The 15,057-nt window shown below is 39.8% G+C and overlaps 1 protein-coding gene across 2 annotated transcripts in view; it reads right to left on the reverse strand.

The window, feature by feature from the left end:
- Positions 1-274: 274 nt before the first annotated feature.
- The window catches only part of si:dkey-82f1.1 (DENN domain-containing protein 2A), a 34,986-nt gene continuing 20,203 nt past the window's right edge, over positions 275-15,057 (reverse strand). The window contains exons 4-20 of one of the 2 annotated variants that reach the window (XM_035940596.2): positions 12,960-13,087; positions 11,440-11,552; positions 11,145-11,342; positions 10,787-10,880; positions 9,796-9,840; positions 9,339-9,526; positions 8,685-8,794; positions 7,949-8,018; positions 7,585-7,662; positions 6,254-6,394; positions 5,924-6,072; positions 4,199-4,376; positions 4,042-4,083; positions 3,788-3,893; positions 2,053-2,331; positions 1,337-1,423; positions 275-1,199 (exon numbers count right to left, since the gene is read on the reverse strand). In XM_035940596.2, the coding sequence (XP_035796489.2) occupies positions 1,168-1,199; positions 1,337-1,423; positions 2,053-2,331; positions 3,788-3,893; positions 4,042-4,083; positions 4,199-4,376; positions 5,924-6,072; positions 6,254-6,394; positions 7,585-7,662; positions 7,949-8,018; positions 8,685-8,794; positions 9,339-9,526; positions 9,796-9,840; positions 10,787-10,880; positions 11,145-11,342; positions 11,440-11,552; positions 12,960-13,087 (2,038 nt within the window). In that variant the 3' untranslated portion in view covers positions 275-1,167. Of the gene's footprint in view, positions 1,200-1,336; positions 1,424-2,052; positions 2,332-3,787; positions 3,894-4,041; positions 4,084-4,198; positions 4,377-5,923; positions 6,073-6,253; positions 6,395-7,584; positions 7,663-7,948; positions 8,019-8,684; positions 8,795-9,338; positions 9,527-9,795; positions 9,847-10,786; positions 10,881-11,144; positions 11,343-11,439; positions 11,553-12,959; positions 13,088-15,057 lie in introns of both variants that reach the window. The other variant, XM_023293460.3, reaches the window with a different exon arrangement.

The following is a 15,057-nucleotide window of genomic DNA, read 5'->3' on the forward strand; positions in this document are numbered from 1 at the left end:
AAATTCATATCAAATTGTTACCATAACTTTACCAATACCAAACTTGTACCTATAGCTATCTCTAAATGAACAAATGTGAAACTACCTCTCTTAAATTACAGTGGTTTGTTGGCCAGTGGTGTAGATTTAAATGTTGATCACCTGGTGTTTATACCAACTTTACAACTTTGTCTGATAAAAGTGACATTATAGATTGAAAATGATGCCTAAAGTTAATATAGTTTCTAAAATTCTGGAATATGTCATATTGGTTGAAAGAAAGAGGAGTCATTAGTCTAAATCAAATCACTTTATTTATGAAGTTTCATTGCATTTTCAATCAAGTTTAGGCAGCCCTAGTTGTTTTTGTGAAACACATTGATACTGACCGGCCTAACATACACATCATTCTTCAGTTCTAGTCCCACATCCGCTACCGAAACTCAAGTGAGAGACATTCACATTGATTTCCTTCCTCAGTCTCTGTGCTCATTACTTTTCCAATAAAAGTACATTTACTTAAAACAGTGGTACATATACCTGACAACCCAAAGTGGTCTACAAACAGTCTGGACTAGACTCTGTTAAATAAAGCGTATTACAAACTACAGGAGGTTCTTTTGCACTCATTTGAAGGAAATTTTTAAAAAAGAGATTAAGTTTATCTAGAAAAGGAATATAAATTAACTTAAAAGCCTCCTGTCAACAAGGAAGTTGTACTATTGTATTTATAAAAGCTTCTATAGAAATACTTGGAATGTATAAGATTGTACAAACTGAAACTTCAGTGATGCTCCTCCCAACAGGTCCATAGGTGAAGTTAGTGACCGAGAACACTGTTCCTAAAACATTTACACTGTGCTGTGCTATTCAGTAATACACTGTAAGGATTGACTGTAACCTGTAAAACATTTACAGCGTGATGCTAGACACTGTTAGACATTGCTTTATCATGCTGGAGGGAAGTTTTGGTCCAAGCTAATGGAATGACTGGCTAATGAAGCTGAAAGCGAAACCCTAACTTTCCCCAGATTCCCACGTGTTCACAAACTATAAGTCCAGTTCACTTCAGGGACTCTCCCTTTGTTCTGGCCTAATGACACATCTCCATCTGTATGTTTTCCACGTCCAGGGAGTGTGTCACCTTTTTTTTCCCGGCTTTCAATGATGACAGCTTGACACCAAGTCTCATTTCTTGGAAAGGAATTTCATCTTGTTTCCTGGAAAAGGCAACAGACCCACATCAAGACATGTTTAACAGAGACAACGTCTTTCCATAATAACTGGAAAGTTTCACAGTACAGTTGATTAATTCAAGAGATCAGCTGATTGACTGAGGATGTTCAACAAATCGCACCTAAGCCCTTGAGGAACTTGTTGACCCCTCGCTGCTCGCTTCCAGGCAGCGAGTCCAGATACTCTTGGGCTCTGACTTCAAAGAGACCTGGAGACAAAATAATGAGTTCATTAATGAAGTCACATATTTTCTGCCCTCCACTGGAGTAGTATTTAACTAATACAGAGTGGGTATTTATGGACTGCCATACTAGTCAAGATTTAACTGCAACTTATTTATTACATTTGTATAGAGATCTCAAAAACTATGACTATATCACGGAGGAATTCTTCACCTTGAAAACAGTAGGTGATAAAACATGATCCATTTTGTGCTAAAGCTTTTGACTGGATCACAGTCCCTGCCAGCAGAGTTTACTTTCCATTTTTTCAGTTATTTTATAACTTCTTGTATAAAAAGTATTCTCTCTCTATTAAAAGCTCCACAACAGCTGCTGTAAACAAAGTTCTTCTGCTGATTAAAACCATGTGATAATGTTAAAAGCTGCAGAGATCAAAAAGCAACTAAATAAATCAGCACATATCTTAATTTGTGTAACATTTCTTCTAGGTCTAAGGGAAAACTTCCTAGAAACTCCCTCTTATCTAGAAATGAGATAGACATTCCTAAAAAGTATAAATCAATCTTCAAAATTATACAGAAGCTAAAGTGGTGCAACTAGTATTTCTATTTAAAAGACTCTATACTTCCCTGCAAAACGAGTCCAATCTCAGTACCTCTTAGGCCTTGTCTGCGCAGCTCCCTCTCCTGGATGAAGCCAGTAAACATCTGGGTCTCCATGAACACCTCCAGAAACCTTTTCAAGCTCTTCGAAGTGACCGCTTTACGGAAGGCCTCCCGCTGAAAGGAGGAGGAGGAAGGGCTGGGCAGTGTAGGGGAGGAGACAGACTCATCGTCCCTCTCTGTTCCACCCATGAAGAGGGAGTAGTGACCCACCATCTCCACAAAGAAACGTACAAAGGCCTCCGACACCACCGTGCTGAGGGAGCTGGAGTCTGGGAGGACGTAAAGGAGAGAAAAGAACAGGAAAAGAGGGGGAAAAGTAAGTGAAATAGAAAAGATTAAGTAACTGTTCTATATGACAGAATGATTGATGCATCTGCAAAGGAACTGATCAGTGCCACTGACTCAATCAGTGTCTGGTAAAAGTTTTTCCAATCACACTTTCGTACTCAGAATGTAGGAAAATAAACTCCCTACTCACTGAAAATCCCAGATACGTCCAACTTCATGAATAATACTTTTTACACATTAAAAAAAGGGGTTTTTTTTTAGACCAAAATCTGTATTCTCAAGCCATAAATATTGCACTACAGTATATCACTGCCTCACAAGGCCAGTTAGAGCTCTAACTCAAGGATCAAGGAATATAAGGCAGTTCTGTGTATATATCATCCCTAAGAGGAGGCTGTGTTTTTCAAGCTTTTACCAGAAGCCTTGGAGTTTGAGGGTTCTGCACAGTATCTTAACTATTTGTTTAATTGCAAAAAAAATACTGTTTAAATGTATTGCTAAAAATGGGATATATGTCATACCTGTTACATTTTTTTTCATTAAAATTAATAAATTCAACTCCCCATGTACAGGCAGCCTCATAAGGAACCTGACCCATGTGTGTACGTATGAACTAAACCTTCTGACCGTTATACAACAGCAGTGATATAAGCATAATGGCAGTGTTGCGCTGAAAACTTAAGGTTTCTTGTCAGTTTTAAGGTTTCCTGTCTTTGTGACAACATCAGGCAAGCAGTGATGTAGTGTTGCAGTAGTTTACAGCCTCATTTCTTCTGTGGTGTCACATTTTAACAACTACATTCCTTTTATGAGTTTCATCGCCCTTTAATGCCCCTTTAAAAGAGTGTAAGGACACTTCAGTAAAGGCTCATTATTTAGGACAAAACCTGAAAAATTTGAAAGACAAGAATGTAGCTACCCAGTCAGACACAACAGTCCTTGAAAATAATAAAGTTGTTCTGGAAAGTTCCCATGGAAATTTCACTTGGATGTGCCACCAAACTATAATCAAGTTGCAGTATGATAAGTCTTAGGTGCTTCAAGTGCCTCAAATTTATTTTATATTAAAAGCATTTGGCAGCTAACATTAGGGATCTGTTTGGTGATGGAAAAGTTACATGAAATAAAAGGCGAGAAGCTGTTATAATACTCTGAAAACTCTATAATGCTAAGAAGGTTTTAATTTGATCTAAACCTTTTTTAGCTTTAGTTTTTAAATCAACTGAAACAACTAAAAAATGTGTGTTATTTTGAGCAATACAATTCTAATTAGTGTAGGGTTAGGTCAGCTAAATAATCTGAAATTAATTTCTTTGTAAGAGTGGGAACCACAGACCAGTTTATATCACTATCCTAAGTATATTTGGTGTCTCTACTAAATCAACAGAGATATAAAAATGCATCACAACAAAAACATGAGTAAGTGTGCTGAGTCACCATTGGGCAGATCTCCTTTCTCACAGGCTAACTCCCTCCTCTTGTCGAGCACATGCTCCAGTGCCGCCTGCAGCTTGTGAGGAAGAATGGAGTCCTCATCATCCAGCTGTGGAGGAAAAAAAAACACTGCAGTGAACTAACATATTGTATCCACACATCTGGTAAGATCACTATACGTGTAATGGAGCTACATGATGAAAACTGTGAGAACAGACAGATTTTCATTGTGCTATTTATGCTTCTACAGTCTCTACCTGTCGTAGGAAGCGGCTGTTGCCGAGGTCGACCACCAGGACCTGAGCAGAGAGAGAGAGAGAGTGATGTCATTTCCTGGAACTATTGTTCAGTGGAGGAAATGCCCAGAGTCAAAGGCACCACAGGCATTATTTCAGAAAACAACATACAACTTACTTCTTCTATGGGCAGCTCTTTGAGTCGAGGTAGAGAGCTGGAGAGGAGGCCGACTATAAAGGGAGTTGGAGTGCAGACGATATCCAACATGGATGGTGGGAGCACAGGGATGTATGTATGCTGCCAGGTGAAGGGATAGAGTAGAGCCACAACTGCATGACAACACTGAGACAATGTGCTGTGGAAAGAGAGAAAAAGAAGGTAATGTTTCTATAGAAATGGAAACTACTTTCTAATGATTTATATGTGTGATAATACAGTGTGATAGATAAACAATCTGAATGAAATCATGCATCAAACCTGTATAATAACAATGGACTTTAAAATCTGTTGAATAAACAATATTACCATGGTCCAAGGTCCATTAAATTTTTAAACCTATCACTGATTTCAAATCCTTTCATTAACTTTAAAATGAGTAACCTTTGGATCAATCTCAGCACTTAAGTCAGCATGGATATGTGCTTCAAAAAAAAGGAAAATATACAATATAATGAGAGTGCATTAAAGTCAGTCTAATGCAGATTATGCGATACAAACAAAAGCTTCAGTATAGACACTAAAAAGACAACAATTGTTTCCACTGTCAGGAATCAACTTTTAAAATTTCCAAATATACTGTACCAGGATAAATAAAATTCCCCAAGTTTCCCAAGTAGGAAAATATGCCACAAAAAATCTTGCAAAACGCAGAACATACCCCCAAAAGCAGGCTCTGTTAAAGTCTAAAATACAAAAGTAGTTCCTGCCACAAGATGGTGCTAGCGTGCTCCTCCAAAAAAAACTTGATCTGCCAACCATTTATTATTGTGGAACATAATGTGAAAAGCTAATTGTGTTTACTCCAACAAACCCACAGTCACCCTGACAGGAATGTTTTGGTGGAGTGTGATGTAACACCTATTAAAAACTACACTGCAGCAGCAGACGCAGTCACTCACGCTGTTAACTTAATCTCTTGCGGGTGTGCATCTGCTCACAGTTAATTCATTAAAAAAAAAAAAGATTAACGAGGCCAAATTTCCACTGAATGGTAGAGAAAGTGCAAGCACTCTGCTTAAGTGCTGCGGTGAGAAATGCTTTTAAACCATGTTACATGGATTTTAAAGGGAAGATATATTAAAAACTTGAAGTATGGCTCTGAGAATTACATATTGTGTTGTATTTAAACAAAGGGAACCCTCAGAGTGGTTCTTGAATCGACTGTTTCTACTGATCCCACGTGTCAAGAAGGTGTACCAGGACAGTTTAAGAAAACCCTTTGTGGGGACTCACCACTGTGATAATGGTTTAAGAGTTAAAGGTTTGAGTGAACACTGTCTGTGTGATGACGTCAATGTGCACACGTGTTAGCTTTGCAGTCGTACTTTAAAGTCTAACTCCTTCTATCTGGCATCCATGACAGTTTTCCAGAGAACTGATTGTTCCCCAAGCGACTGTATAACACAACAGCATTCCTTCCTTTCACACTTGGTTGGGATCTTCTTTTTCTCAGACTGCTTGTCGACTTGAGGTCTCTCTGTCATATCCTCCAAACTGTTTACTCTTTTCACCATGCCTTCATTAGTTTAATCAGCAAAGATTTATTAAAAAGATTAATTAAAATACTGTAACGACTTCACCCACTCATGAACCAATGCTTGTTGCGAGGGCTGAACATGTGATCTTTGGCTTTGAGATTAAACTAACCACCATGCTGTGCAACAATATCTTGCTGGAACCAACCTGAGTTTGTCAGCAGTGAAGATGACCCGGCGCTCCAGCAGCAGAGAGGCAAAAACTCGGAGGAGGAGACGTAGATTCAAGGAAGAGAAGAGACACTCGAAGTCCACATGTTCCAGGCGGGAATCTGACGGTCGACACAACTCTATTACCTGTAGGAGAGAAAGTGTGTTGGGTCTAAATGAAAAGAAAAACACTTTCAGACAGCAAAGTAATGATGCATGGCTGCACAGAGACACTAATGTGATCATTTACATATTTGTACAAATTTTGCCTCCAAGAATACTGAGAATCTGGAAATTTGTTTTCCACAGTAACTCCGCATCACCTTACCTCTGTCCCAGAGCCAGGTAGGAAGTTTTTGACAGTGATGGTCCTTCCTGGAGCAGGGAAGGGAGCCTCCATGATGCCTCTCATAAAAGGCTGCACCAGAGCTGGGGAGATAGCCCTCCTCTTTTCCACTTCATCCAGGATCTGGAAAAGGCAGAGAAGGAGAGTCTATAATTTAAATACTGGCAATAACAAATATGTATACTGTAGGCACAGTGTTGGTACTTCATCTTTCTACCCCAAACTGGGAACTCAGTGTACAGTGTATAAGATGAGATATATAATAGCTATAATAAACACAATGAACAACTTAATCTACTTCATGTCAGGTATATTAGGTACTAGCTTATCCACTCAAATTTAGTAGAAGAAGTACTTGAAAAGAATCATAAATTCTAAAAGTTTTGTATTCAACATTTACTGAAACTTTCAAAAAGCATAAGCATTGAAACTCACTTAAAGTACTAAAGCTAAAGTACTCATTATGAGAACCCAAATTCAGAATTATATTTGCTTCTGTTTTTAAAAGTAATAAATGTGATTTCTAGATATGTATGTCAATGGAAGTGTAAACTGTTATCATTGAATTCCTTTCTCCATCTTTTCCTACATTTAATCAAGTAAAAGCCTCATTGTGATTAGTCTGTTCTTTCTGTAAACAAACAGTTAAAATGGCAGCGGATTCATGTTCAGTCATAAAGTAATTAAGGGTGAGGTAAATCACGCCTCCTTTGATTTTGGTCAACAGCACTGGATATTATTATCCCAAACTTATTTATTATCGCCATGGTGCAGTGTGGACAGCCTAACACAGTAAGGTCAATAGAACAAACAAATAACAGCCTGGATCAATGATATGTACTCCTCTACAAACCTACCGCACACATCTGTGTAGTATTAAACATTATGTAGATGATCTGATACAGAAGAAACATGCTGAAAACCCTTTTATGACCATGTGTGCATCCTGTCATATTTAATTTTAGCAGTTACATATGTACGCTGCTCAGACATTTACACAAGGTCAACATATAGATAAATCTTGGGCTCATTACAGGGAACCTACTCCACTGCAGCAACCACATCAGCTGCATTTCATATGTGTTGTTGTACTGGAGCCAGAACTACAAGGCTCTGTGGGAAAGTGGACTGGGCAGAGGGTGGGTGGGGTTCTGTGGGCACCGAGGGTGGTACTTTTTTTTTGTGGGGGTGAGGTTGTATGTAAGAGTTTTGCAATAAGCACAATTCTGAGCAATATATTCACAGCTGAATGCAAGTAATGGATCTGAATATAGTTTGTGCATTTGTGTCTATGCTTAAGTCACTATGTCTACCTTGGAGAAGAGGTCAAAGCATCCCAGGCGGCTGACAATACAGTAGACCTCAGGGAGCCTCCGGCCTTTACCACTGGGCTGTGAACAGCCAGAAAGAAAAGAAAAACAGCGTCAGAGCACAAGACTGCTCACCCAAGTACAACCAGAGGATTAGAGCAGTGGGGCAAATCAAAGCCTTTGTTTTGCAGAGACTTTGCAGGAACATACAGGCAAAAAAAAAAATGTGAATTGCATTAAACCAAATTCAGAAGACATGTAGGAAGGTTAAAAGCACCAGAAGACACTGGACGAACAAATCTATGAAGGGGGATTAACATTATTGAAATGAATTAGAAGAAGCTACTGAAACATTTTCTGAGCATACCAGTAAACGTCGACAGTAGCCAAACCGCCTGCTGCCATCTTCACCAGTCAGTACAAATGAGAATGTCTCACTGGGGATGTAAAAGAGAGAAAAAGGTAATTCAGACAAAGTGGAATCTATTTAAAGTTTAAATCATACAAAAAAAGCTGGTCTTGATTTTTACTAACAAAACCTAACTTTGTACTTGACAAGGAAGACCCTCAGGACAGGCTTGCTCTGGAAAATACCCACATAAAACCTTGTAAGTTCTACCTGACAGGTTTTCATTGACTGGTGATGACCTTCTCGACAGGGGAGAGAGTCAGCCAGGTGTGTGCTCAGTGGCCCCTCCCCCATCAAACATTTGCTCGCAGGTAATTATTAGCCATCACCATCAAGACACACATCATCACTTCTCGGAACAATGTCAATGCTGAGAGGAGGTATTGGGTAACAGCCAATTTCAAAGAGCATACAAAGGGATGTGATTTTGTAATAACAAGTTAGGTGTAAAGTGCTAAATCCACCTTTTGTCACTGTATGAATTTGTCATTTTCAGTGCCTTGTAGTTAAAGAAAGAGCAGTCATTTCTACAAGCCATTAGGTCATTTTCTCCGGGGCTTTTAGCTGCTCATTACCAAGTGTTCTTAACAAGGAAAACAGCTGAGCTATTACCACTCTGCGGGGAAATTCCTGTGTCCCTGTTTTGTTTCACTTTGCTCTTGTGTGTCATGGCAGCAGTCAGACTTGGACTGACCTGGGGAAGTTGTCGACAGGCGCCCAGTCTTTAGCGTCAGGGAAACAGAACTGTGGTATGACCTTCAGCTGGTCCTCAGTCTCCCGCATGAACTTAAAGCTCCTCTCAAGCTGGATGAGAGAAGAGAGAATACGTGTCAACAAATATATCTCATATACCGCTAAAAGGATCAAACCATCACAGCCTTCAAATTAGACTCCATAAAACTAATATAGAACAGAGATAAACACCTGTACATTGGACACAGATGAGGAAATAAAGACTATTGTATAGCCATCATGTAGTCTCAATTTGTGAGGACCTCGTCCTTATCAGTCAATATGCTAAAACTGTGATATTGGCTTTCATAAGATAATAAGACACATGGAAATCCAGATGTTTCACATCACACTGAGTCATATACCTACAACATCACAACGCAATAAATAAAACCACTGTCTTTATCCTTGATGAAACTTAAGTGTCTTCTTTTCTTTGTTCAGTTCTAAAGCAAAAACTAGTGTTTCAAAACTGGTGTAAACAAGTTCTCTTTATACTTTTGGCTGGATAAGAGAACATGTCTATTTCTGCTAAATATTTAAAATGATGTTTCCTTTTCAGCAATGTACATTTACTGTCTTATTCTGCTTCAGTAATATTTCTGTCCTCTTTTACCTTAAGAGGGAACTGCTGTGTGACCTCTGGCAGGTATGGAACTCCGGCCTTGGTCTTGTGGAGCGCAACAACTATAAAATACTCAAAGAGCTTCCTCTCCTGCAACTCCATCAAATCCCTCTCCAAGGTCCGGTAACGCCCTGCCTGCCTCAGCATGGACTGAACTGACACAAGCCGCTGGCTGTGAGCTGAGGCACAGAGAAACAAATTTCATGCAAATACATCCATGCCACACATATACACATGCAAATATGTCACTGCGAGGTCACAATGTACAGTAACGTCTGCAATTACACCTGTGTCTATTGTAGAGGTTAGATACACAATGGAAAAAAATAAAACTTGCATTTAAGTGAGCCAATGAGCCTATTGTACTTGTCCTGCTATGACATGCATTATGTCACTAAAGTGTATATGTGTATGTACGTGTGTGTAAGTATTTCTTTTGTGTTCTCACCTTTCAATTTCTCCTCCGTGTCACTCTCCGACTCACTGTTCTCATCTGTTACTACATGAAAAAGAAGACAGAGCGAACAAGAAAGAGTGTGATGAGACTGCAAACAACAATCACAGGAAACTCAAGGCACATGGAATTTGCTCTCATTGCTTTCATTCCAGCCATAGCCACTACCACAGAAAAGCACACAGTCCTCTGGAACAAAACTGTAACCTTGCCAATCTACGTGAATACATATAATGAGGTACTGAGACGAGATGACCATGCAGTACATCTGCAAAATCTTTCTGAAAAACCAAGTTTCATACATAATAGATCATGACTAAAAGCTTCAAACAACAACAAAGGGTAAAGTGCTGATGGTACTGATGAAAATATATCATCTCAGTTGAAGTATGATAAAAATAAAAGAACAGGAGTTTTACAAATAGGAATTTATTGTAAAATGATGATAAACGAAGCTGTGCAATGGCAGCAATTTCAAACACTTCTCATTAACTAAATTAAAAATGCGCACTAGTGTGGCGGTATATAGCAGCATTGTGTCTTCATACGATGTCTATGATCTTCCTGATTTGTATTGTACAGGACGATCAACCTAGTATCTCCTCTGGAATTTAACAAGGTTACCTGTCAAGATTTGCATGAAAAATTAGACACAGTATAAGACAGTCACTGATTTCATGTGCACAAAGATTGTCCTGCAATGTAAAGAAAGCCTTCTTAAGTTAAGAAAACAATTTCTGGATCCAAACCAGGACCTACACCTGGATCTGCTTTCACACCACAATCAAAACGTTATCGAAATCAATAAACAAGTGTTTGAGGTATCGTGCCAATCACAAATAAACAAACGCAAACAAAAGTACAACCTCCTTGATGGAAGCACTGCAGAAGTTTACACGATCGTTTACAAGCTAAAAAGGTGTGAAGGGCAACAAATAAAAACAACAGTCCTGTTTGTAGCCAGCTGTTATATACACATCCTCACCTCTCCCTGAGCTGGACTCAGTAGACTGAGAAACCCTCTTCATGCGTTTCTTCCCTCTCCGTGCCTCGAAGATGCCGTTGATTTTCACCACCATCTGGAGGGGTTAAGGGCAAAGAAATGTCTAACTTTAAGTCATTAAGCTAATCAACAAAATCATCCAAGATCATTTCAATAGAGTTTCAGTGAGGCCTTTCTCTAGGCACACTTCTCGCAGGAAATATCAGTCAGAAATTTTCCTCTGTCTTACTCCTTTCCAGGCAGCAGCATGAGTTGACCAGCTCTGAACCTCCCTGAGCAGTGACCTGGACCATAAATCACAGGGCATGAGCTCTGTGAGAGGCCTGTTAGACTACCATACCTTGGGGATTTTCCTTCGTCTGCGATTGTACGGGTCTCCAGAGAGACACGGGGTGTCGTCAGGGCTGCTGGGTGTTGAGGGAGGGCTGATACGGGAGGGTGAGGACATGCCAGTGTCTCTGTTGGCCTTGCGTAGTTCCGACACTCTAAAGCTTCTTCGTTCTGAGTTTTGTCTGAAGAAGCCAGGCTTGGAGGAGAGCTGATGGGAACAGACATATTATAGGGTCGCTGTGGTATATAGAATTGATTCTGCTGAATGTAGTAGTTGTTATGCTGATGCACTGATGATCAGGTACCTTAGTTGGTGTGTCAGGGACAGGAGACGAGGAGGCAGGTGAAACACATTTGCTTCCCAAACAACTTCTCTCCAGCTCTATATCTTCATAGGGGTTCTCCTTGGATGGAGGATCTTCAAAAGAAAAAAATAGTTTTTCAAAATCAAGAAATCACTGTCACCTAGGTTATATAATAACCTCAATAAACTGCTCCTTCCTGAGAACAGATAAGTATTTTTTCCATATCAGTCATGATTGTTTTGCCAGATGATCCTTAGTCCAGATGTGCAGAGAGCTACCAGAAGTAGCAATGCGCTCATCTCGCTCATATTTCACTGTGATAAGATTTTTGCACAGCTAAAACTAAATGTAGCCACCAGTCCTCCCCTGCACATAAGAAGAGAGGTAGCTTTCCAAAAACCTGTGCCTCTTTGTCTCTGTCTGTCTGAATCTCTCTCTGCTTTGTCAATCCATCCGCCAGATGTGACCTGTAGGTGTAGGCGAATACAGAGGGACGTTCAGTTCCTTGTTCCTTCTCCCACTGAAGAAAACAAAGGATCAGTGTACTGTTTCTTACATTGATGGCCGATGAGACCGTCAGACTAATCTCTACAGTGTGTTTGTGTGTGCTGTCAGCTATGCACATGTGAGTCTGCATCAGTCTGAACACATGTACTGATGACAGTTGCCTTCCTCTCAGGCTGAAAAATACTGACAGGCATTTGGATTGTGTGCTTACAGTGTGTTTATGAGAGGTTTGTGGGTAGAGGTTGAAGGCAAGACTTTGAGGCCATGACAACAATTCATCACTGTCTACACTATGTATATCTCTGCCTCCCTGAGCTGTTTTCTGAGTAGACAGCTATAGTGAGTTGGATGACGATTCACCCATGGGATGCTGGTAAGTGTTTGGTGAACAATGTCTAAGTATTTTTCTGAACAATACTACTGTACGAAAGCAGGGATCTATAAATGGATCCACAATAAGCTGTGGCCTTACTCAAGTATAATTAAACTTAATTTGATTGTTGCAAGCAAGCAGCCCTCATTATACACCAGCCTCTCAGATGAAAACCAAAGACACACTGAGTGCATTTGCCAGTAATGTGCCATGGCTCCGTGCCATTCACATGCCTCGTGCTGCACTGAAAATCACAGTAGCCAAGCTCAGCTACAGTGCAACCTCACACAACGCCAGTATTGTACGTTATGAAATTAAAAGGGCTCTAGGTGGGGTTGGCATAACACTGCAGACAATAAGGTAGGAACGCAGTTCAGGTTTCTATGCACAATTTTTAATAAAAGTGGAGCAGCGTGGCTCTAAATTAAAATAGGAGCTGAAAAAACAGAGCACAGTAAAGACAGTTTGTCCTCCTCATCAACTCTGTTGCTGAACTCCATGACACACACTCATATGAGAAATGAAACTCAGGGGTCATGCAGCATATGAAGGGCATAGAAAATAGGACAACATAAAACCTACAGGACACGTTTTCACATTTTGCTAACAGAAAAAAATTGCACAGCATAGAAAGCTTTACCTATAATGTCCTCGTAGACATTCTCTTCTGATAAAGTGCGTGTTAAACCCAGTCTGGACTGAGCGTACCAGTCCACCCGGCAGCTTTCTGTGGACGACTGTAGCAGATCCTCAAATTCATAGGACTTCCTGATGGACAGAGCAGCAGAAATATTCAAGAGATTTGCACACCCAATGCAAAGATGCAGAGAAAGAAAGGATTTTTGTTTTTTTCGTCTGAGTGAATACATGTCATGTTGATGTTTTTAAAAGTATTTGATATGTTAAGCAGGAAAATTGATCTTCATATACGAGTTGCAACATCAAAATGACCACATCTGTATTTTATCATTGCCAGAGATTGCAGCCCAGTAGAATAAAGTGCACAAGAACATCCATGGTTGTATACATTCCCACATGTATTCACATACAGCTAAGCTGAGCTGCGACTTTATTGGCACATCTTGCTACATTAAATGCAGTACACTAGCCCTGCAATTAATTCCACCTTTGCTTGATTGAACTGAATTGAATAGTAAACAATGTTTTCTCCACACTGACATGCAACTGCAACAACACAACAGCTTCCTTATGCTTGAATCTATGACCTAGATGTATGCCTTTTGTTGTATTTTGCCCATTTAAACCTTCCTTGTAACTGCATCTGAAAACTAGGCGTCTCACTAAACCTGGCTTATGTACATCCTAATGATATTAACTATTGTGGATTGTTTCCAATACATAAAATGAAGGCAAGCAAGTTGATGAACATCTCAACAACTCTCAGGCACAGTTTGAGCAAAAACCAAACAGTGCTAACATTGCAAAAGTGTGGTTTATTGCAGAGATGCTGCACAGTGCTGGATGAAGCTGTATTTAATTAACTGGTAACTTAGTATGTTTGTTAACACATAGACATACAGACAAAAATACACCCTGCGAAAGACACTCAAAAGGGAGACAGCCTGACTAAACAAAGGGCTTGACACAGCACACTTGAGCAGAGTGAGGCCTCCACATATGGTATGGAATGTACGGATCCAACACAAGCTCCAAACAAGAACTCAGACCACTGGAGAAAGTGAACAATAGATGTGCTCCAATACTGCAGAGTTCACATTTTTTTGGTTTCCCTACAGAGCCCTGTTTATTTGATTGCAACCATCTGAATTCAAGTACTACTGAGAATTTAATCTGAAACACTTACAGGACATTGTCCGTGGCCACATAAGTGTTTCAGATTCTGGATCAGATTTTACACTTTATAATTCTGCCCATCTTTACATTAAAAAAAATCTAACTCTGCAAGATGAATTCCTGAGAATTCATTTGTGAGAGCCAAAGGTCTTGCACATTGACCTATATTGTCAAGGCTGAAATTCTTGAAAAAGTAAAAGGGCCTCTTTGACATGACTCAGACCTCTCTTCATGTTATTCTCTCTTTCCAGTAGAGTTTTGGAAGCAGGAATGAGTTGAGTTGATGTGTACATTCCTCAGCTCCAGCCAATGAGCTCATTTTGTGGGATACTTAGAAACAGAATGAGGTCACCGGTGGTTTTGATTTACAGCAGATGTGGGAGATGTTGTGCACCTCAGTGTTTGACTGGTGGTGATGGGGGGAAGGGTTAAAGGATATGTACATTGGACCATCAGTAGTTAATCCTGATTCCACAAGAGAACTTTAAACTGCATAGTTATATTTTTAGCCTTGGAGTTGAGGAGCTTGGGTGAACTCTATTTTCCATGTCTTTTCTGTACTTTATCTATACCTTACAGCATTTCAGTAAAGGTCTTTGGCTCTGTTCATACCTGGCAATAACAAGTGTCTTGAGCGATCCAATCACAAGTGCACTGTCATAAGTATGAATACATATGAGACGCATTAGATGCATTAGTATCCTATTGCTCAGGTCCATATTGTCTGAAATTTAAAAAAAAAACCCACAGAGGTATATAAAAAATGCATCAGAAATTGTAGGCAATTCAGGCCAAGTGTATACTGACATATTTAGAGCTGTTCACTTGTGACCACATCACCCAAAACATATGTTAATGTCAGTTCTCGGTTGCATGTCTACTGCAGGACGGAGGGTTAAAACTAATCATGGCTGCCTACATTT

Source organism: Amphiprion ocellaris, chromosome 3 (assembly GCF_022539595.1).
Source record: "Amphiprion ocellaris isolate individual 3 ecotype Okinawa chromosome 3, ASM2253959v1, whole genome shotgun sequence".
NCBI classification, from domain to species: domain Eukaryota; kingdom Metazoa; phylum Chordata; class Actinopteri; family Pomacentridae; genus Amphiprion; species Amphiprion ocellaris.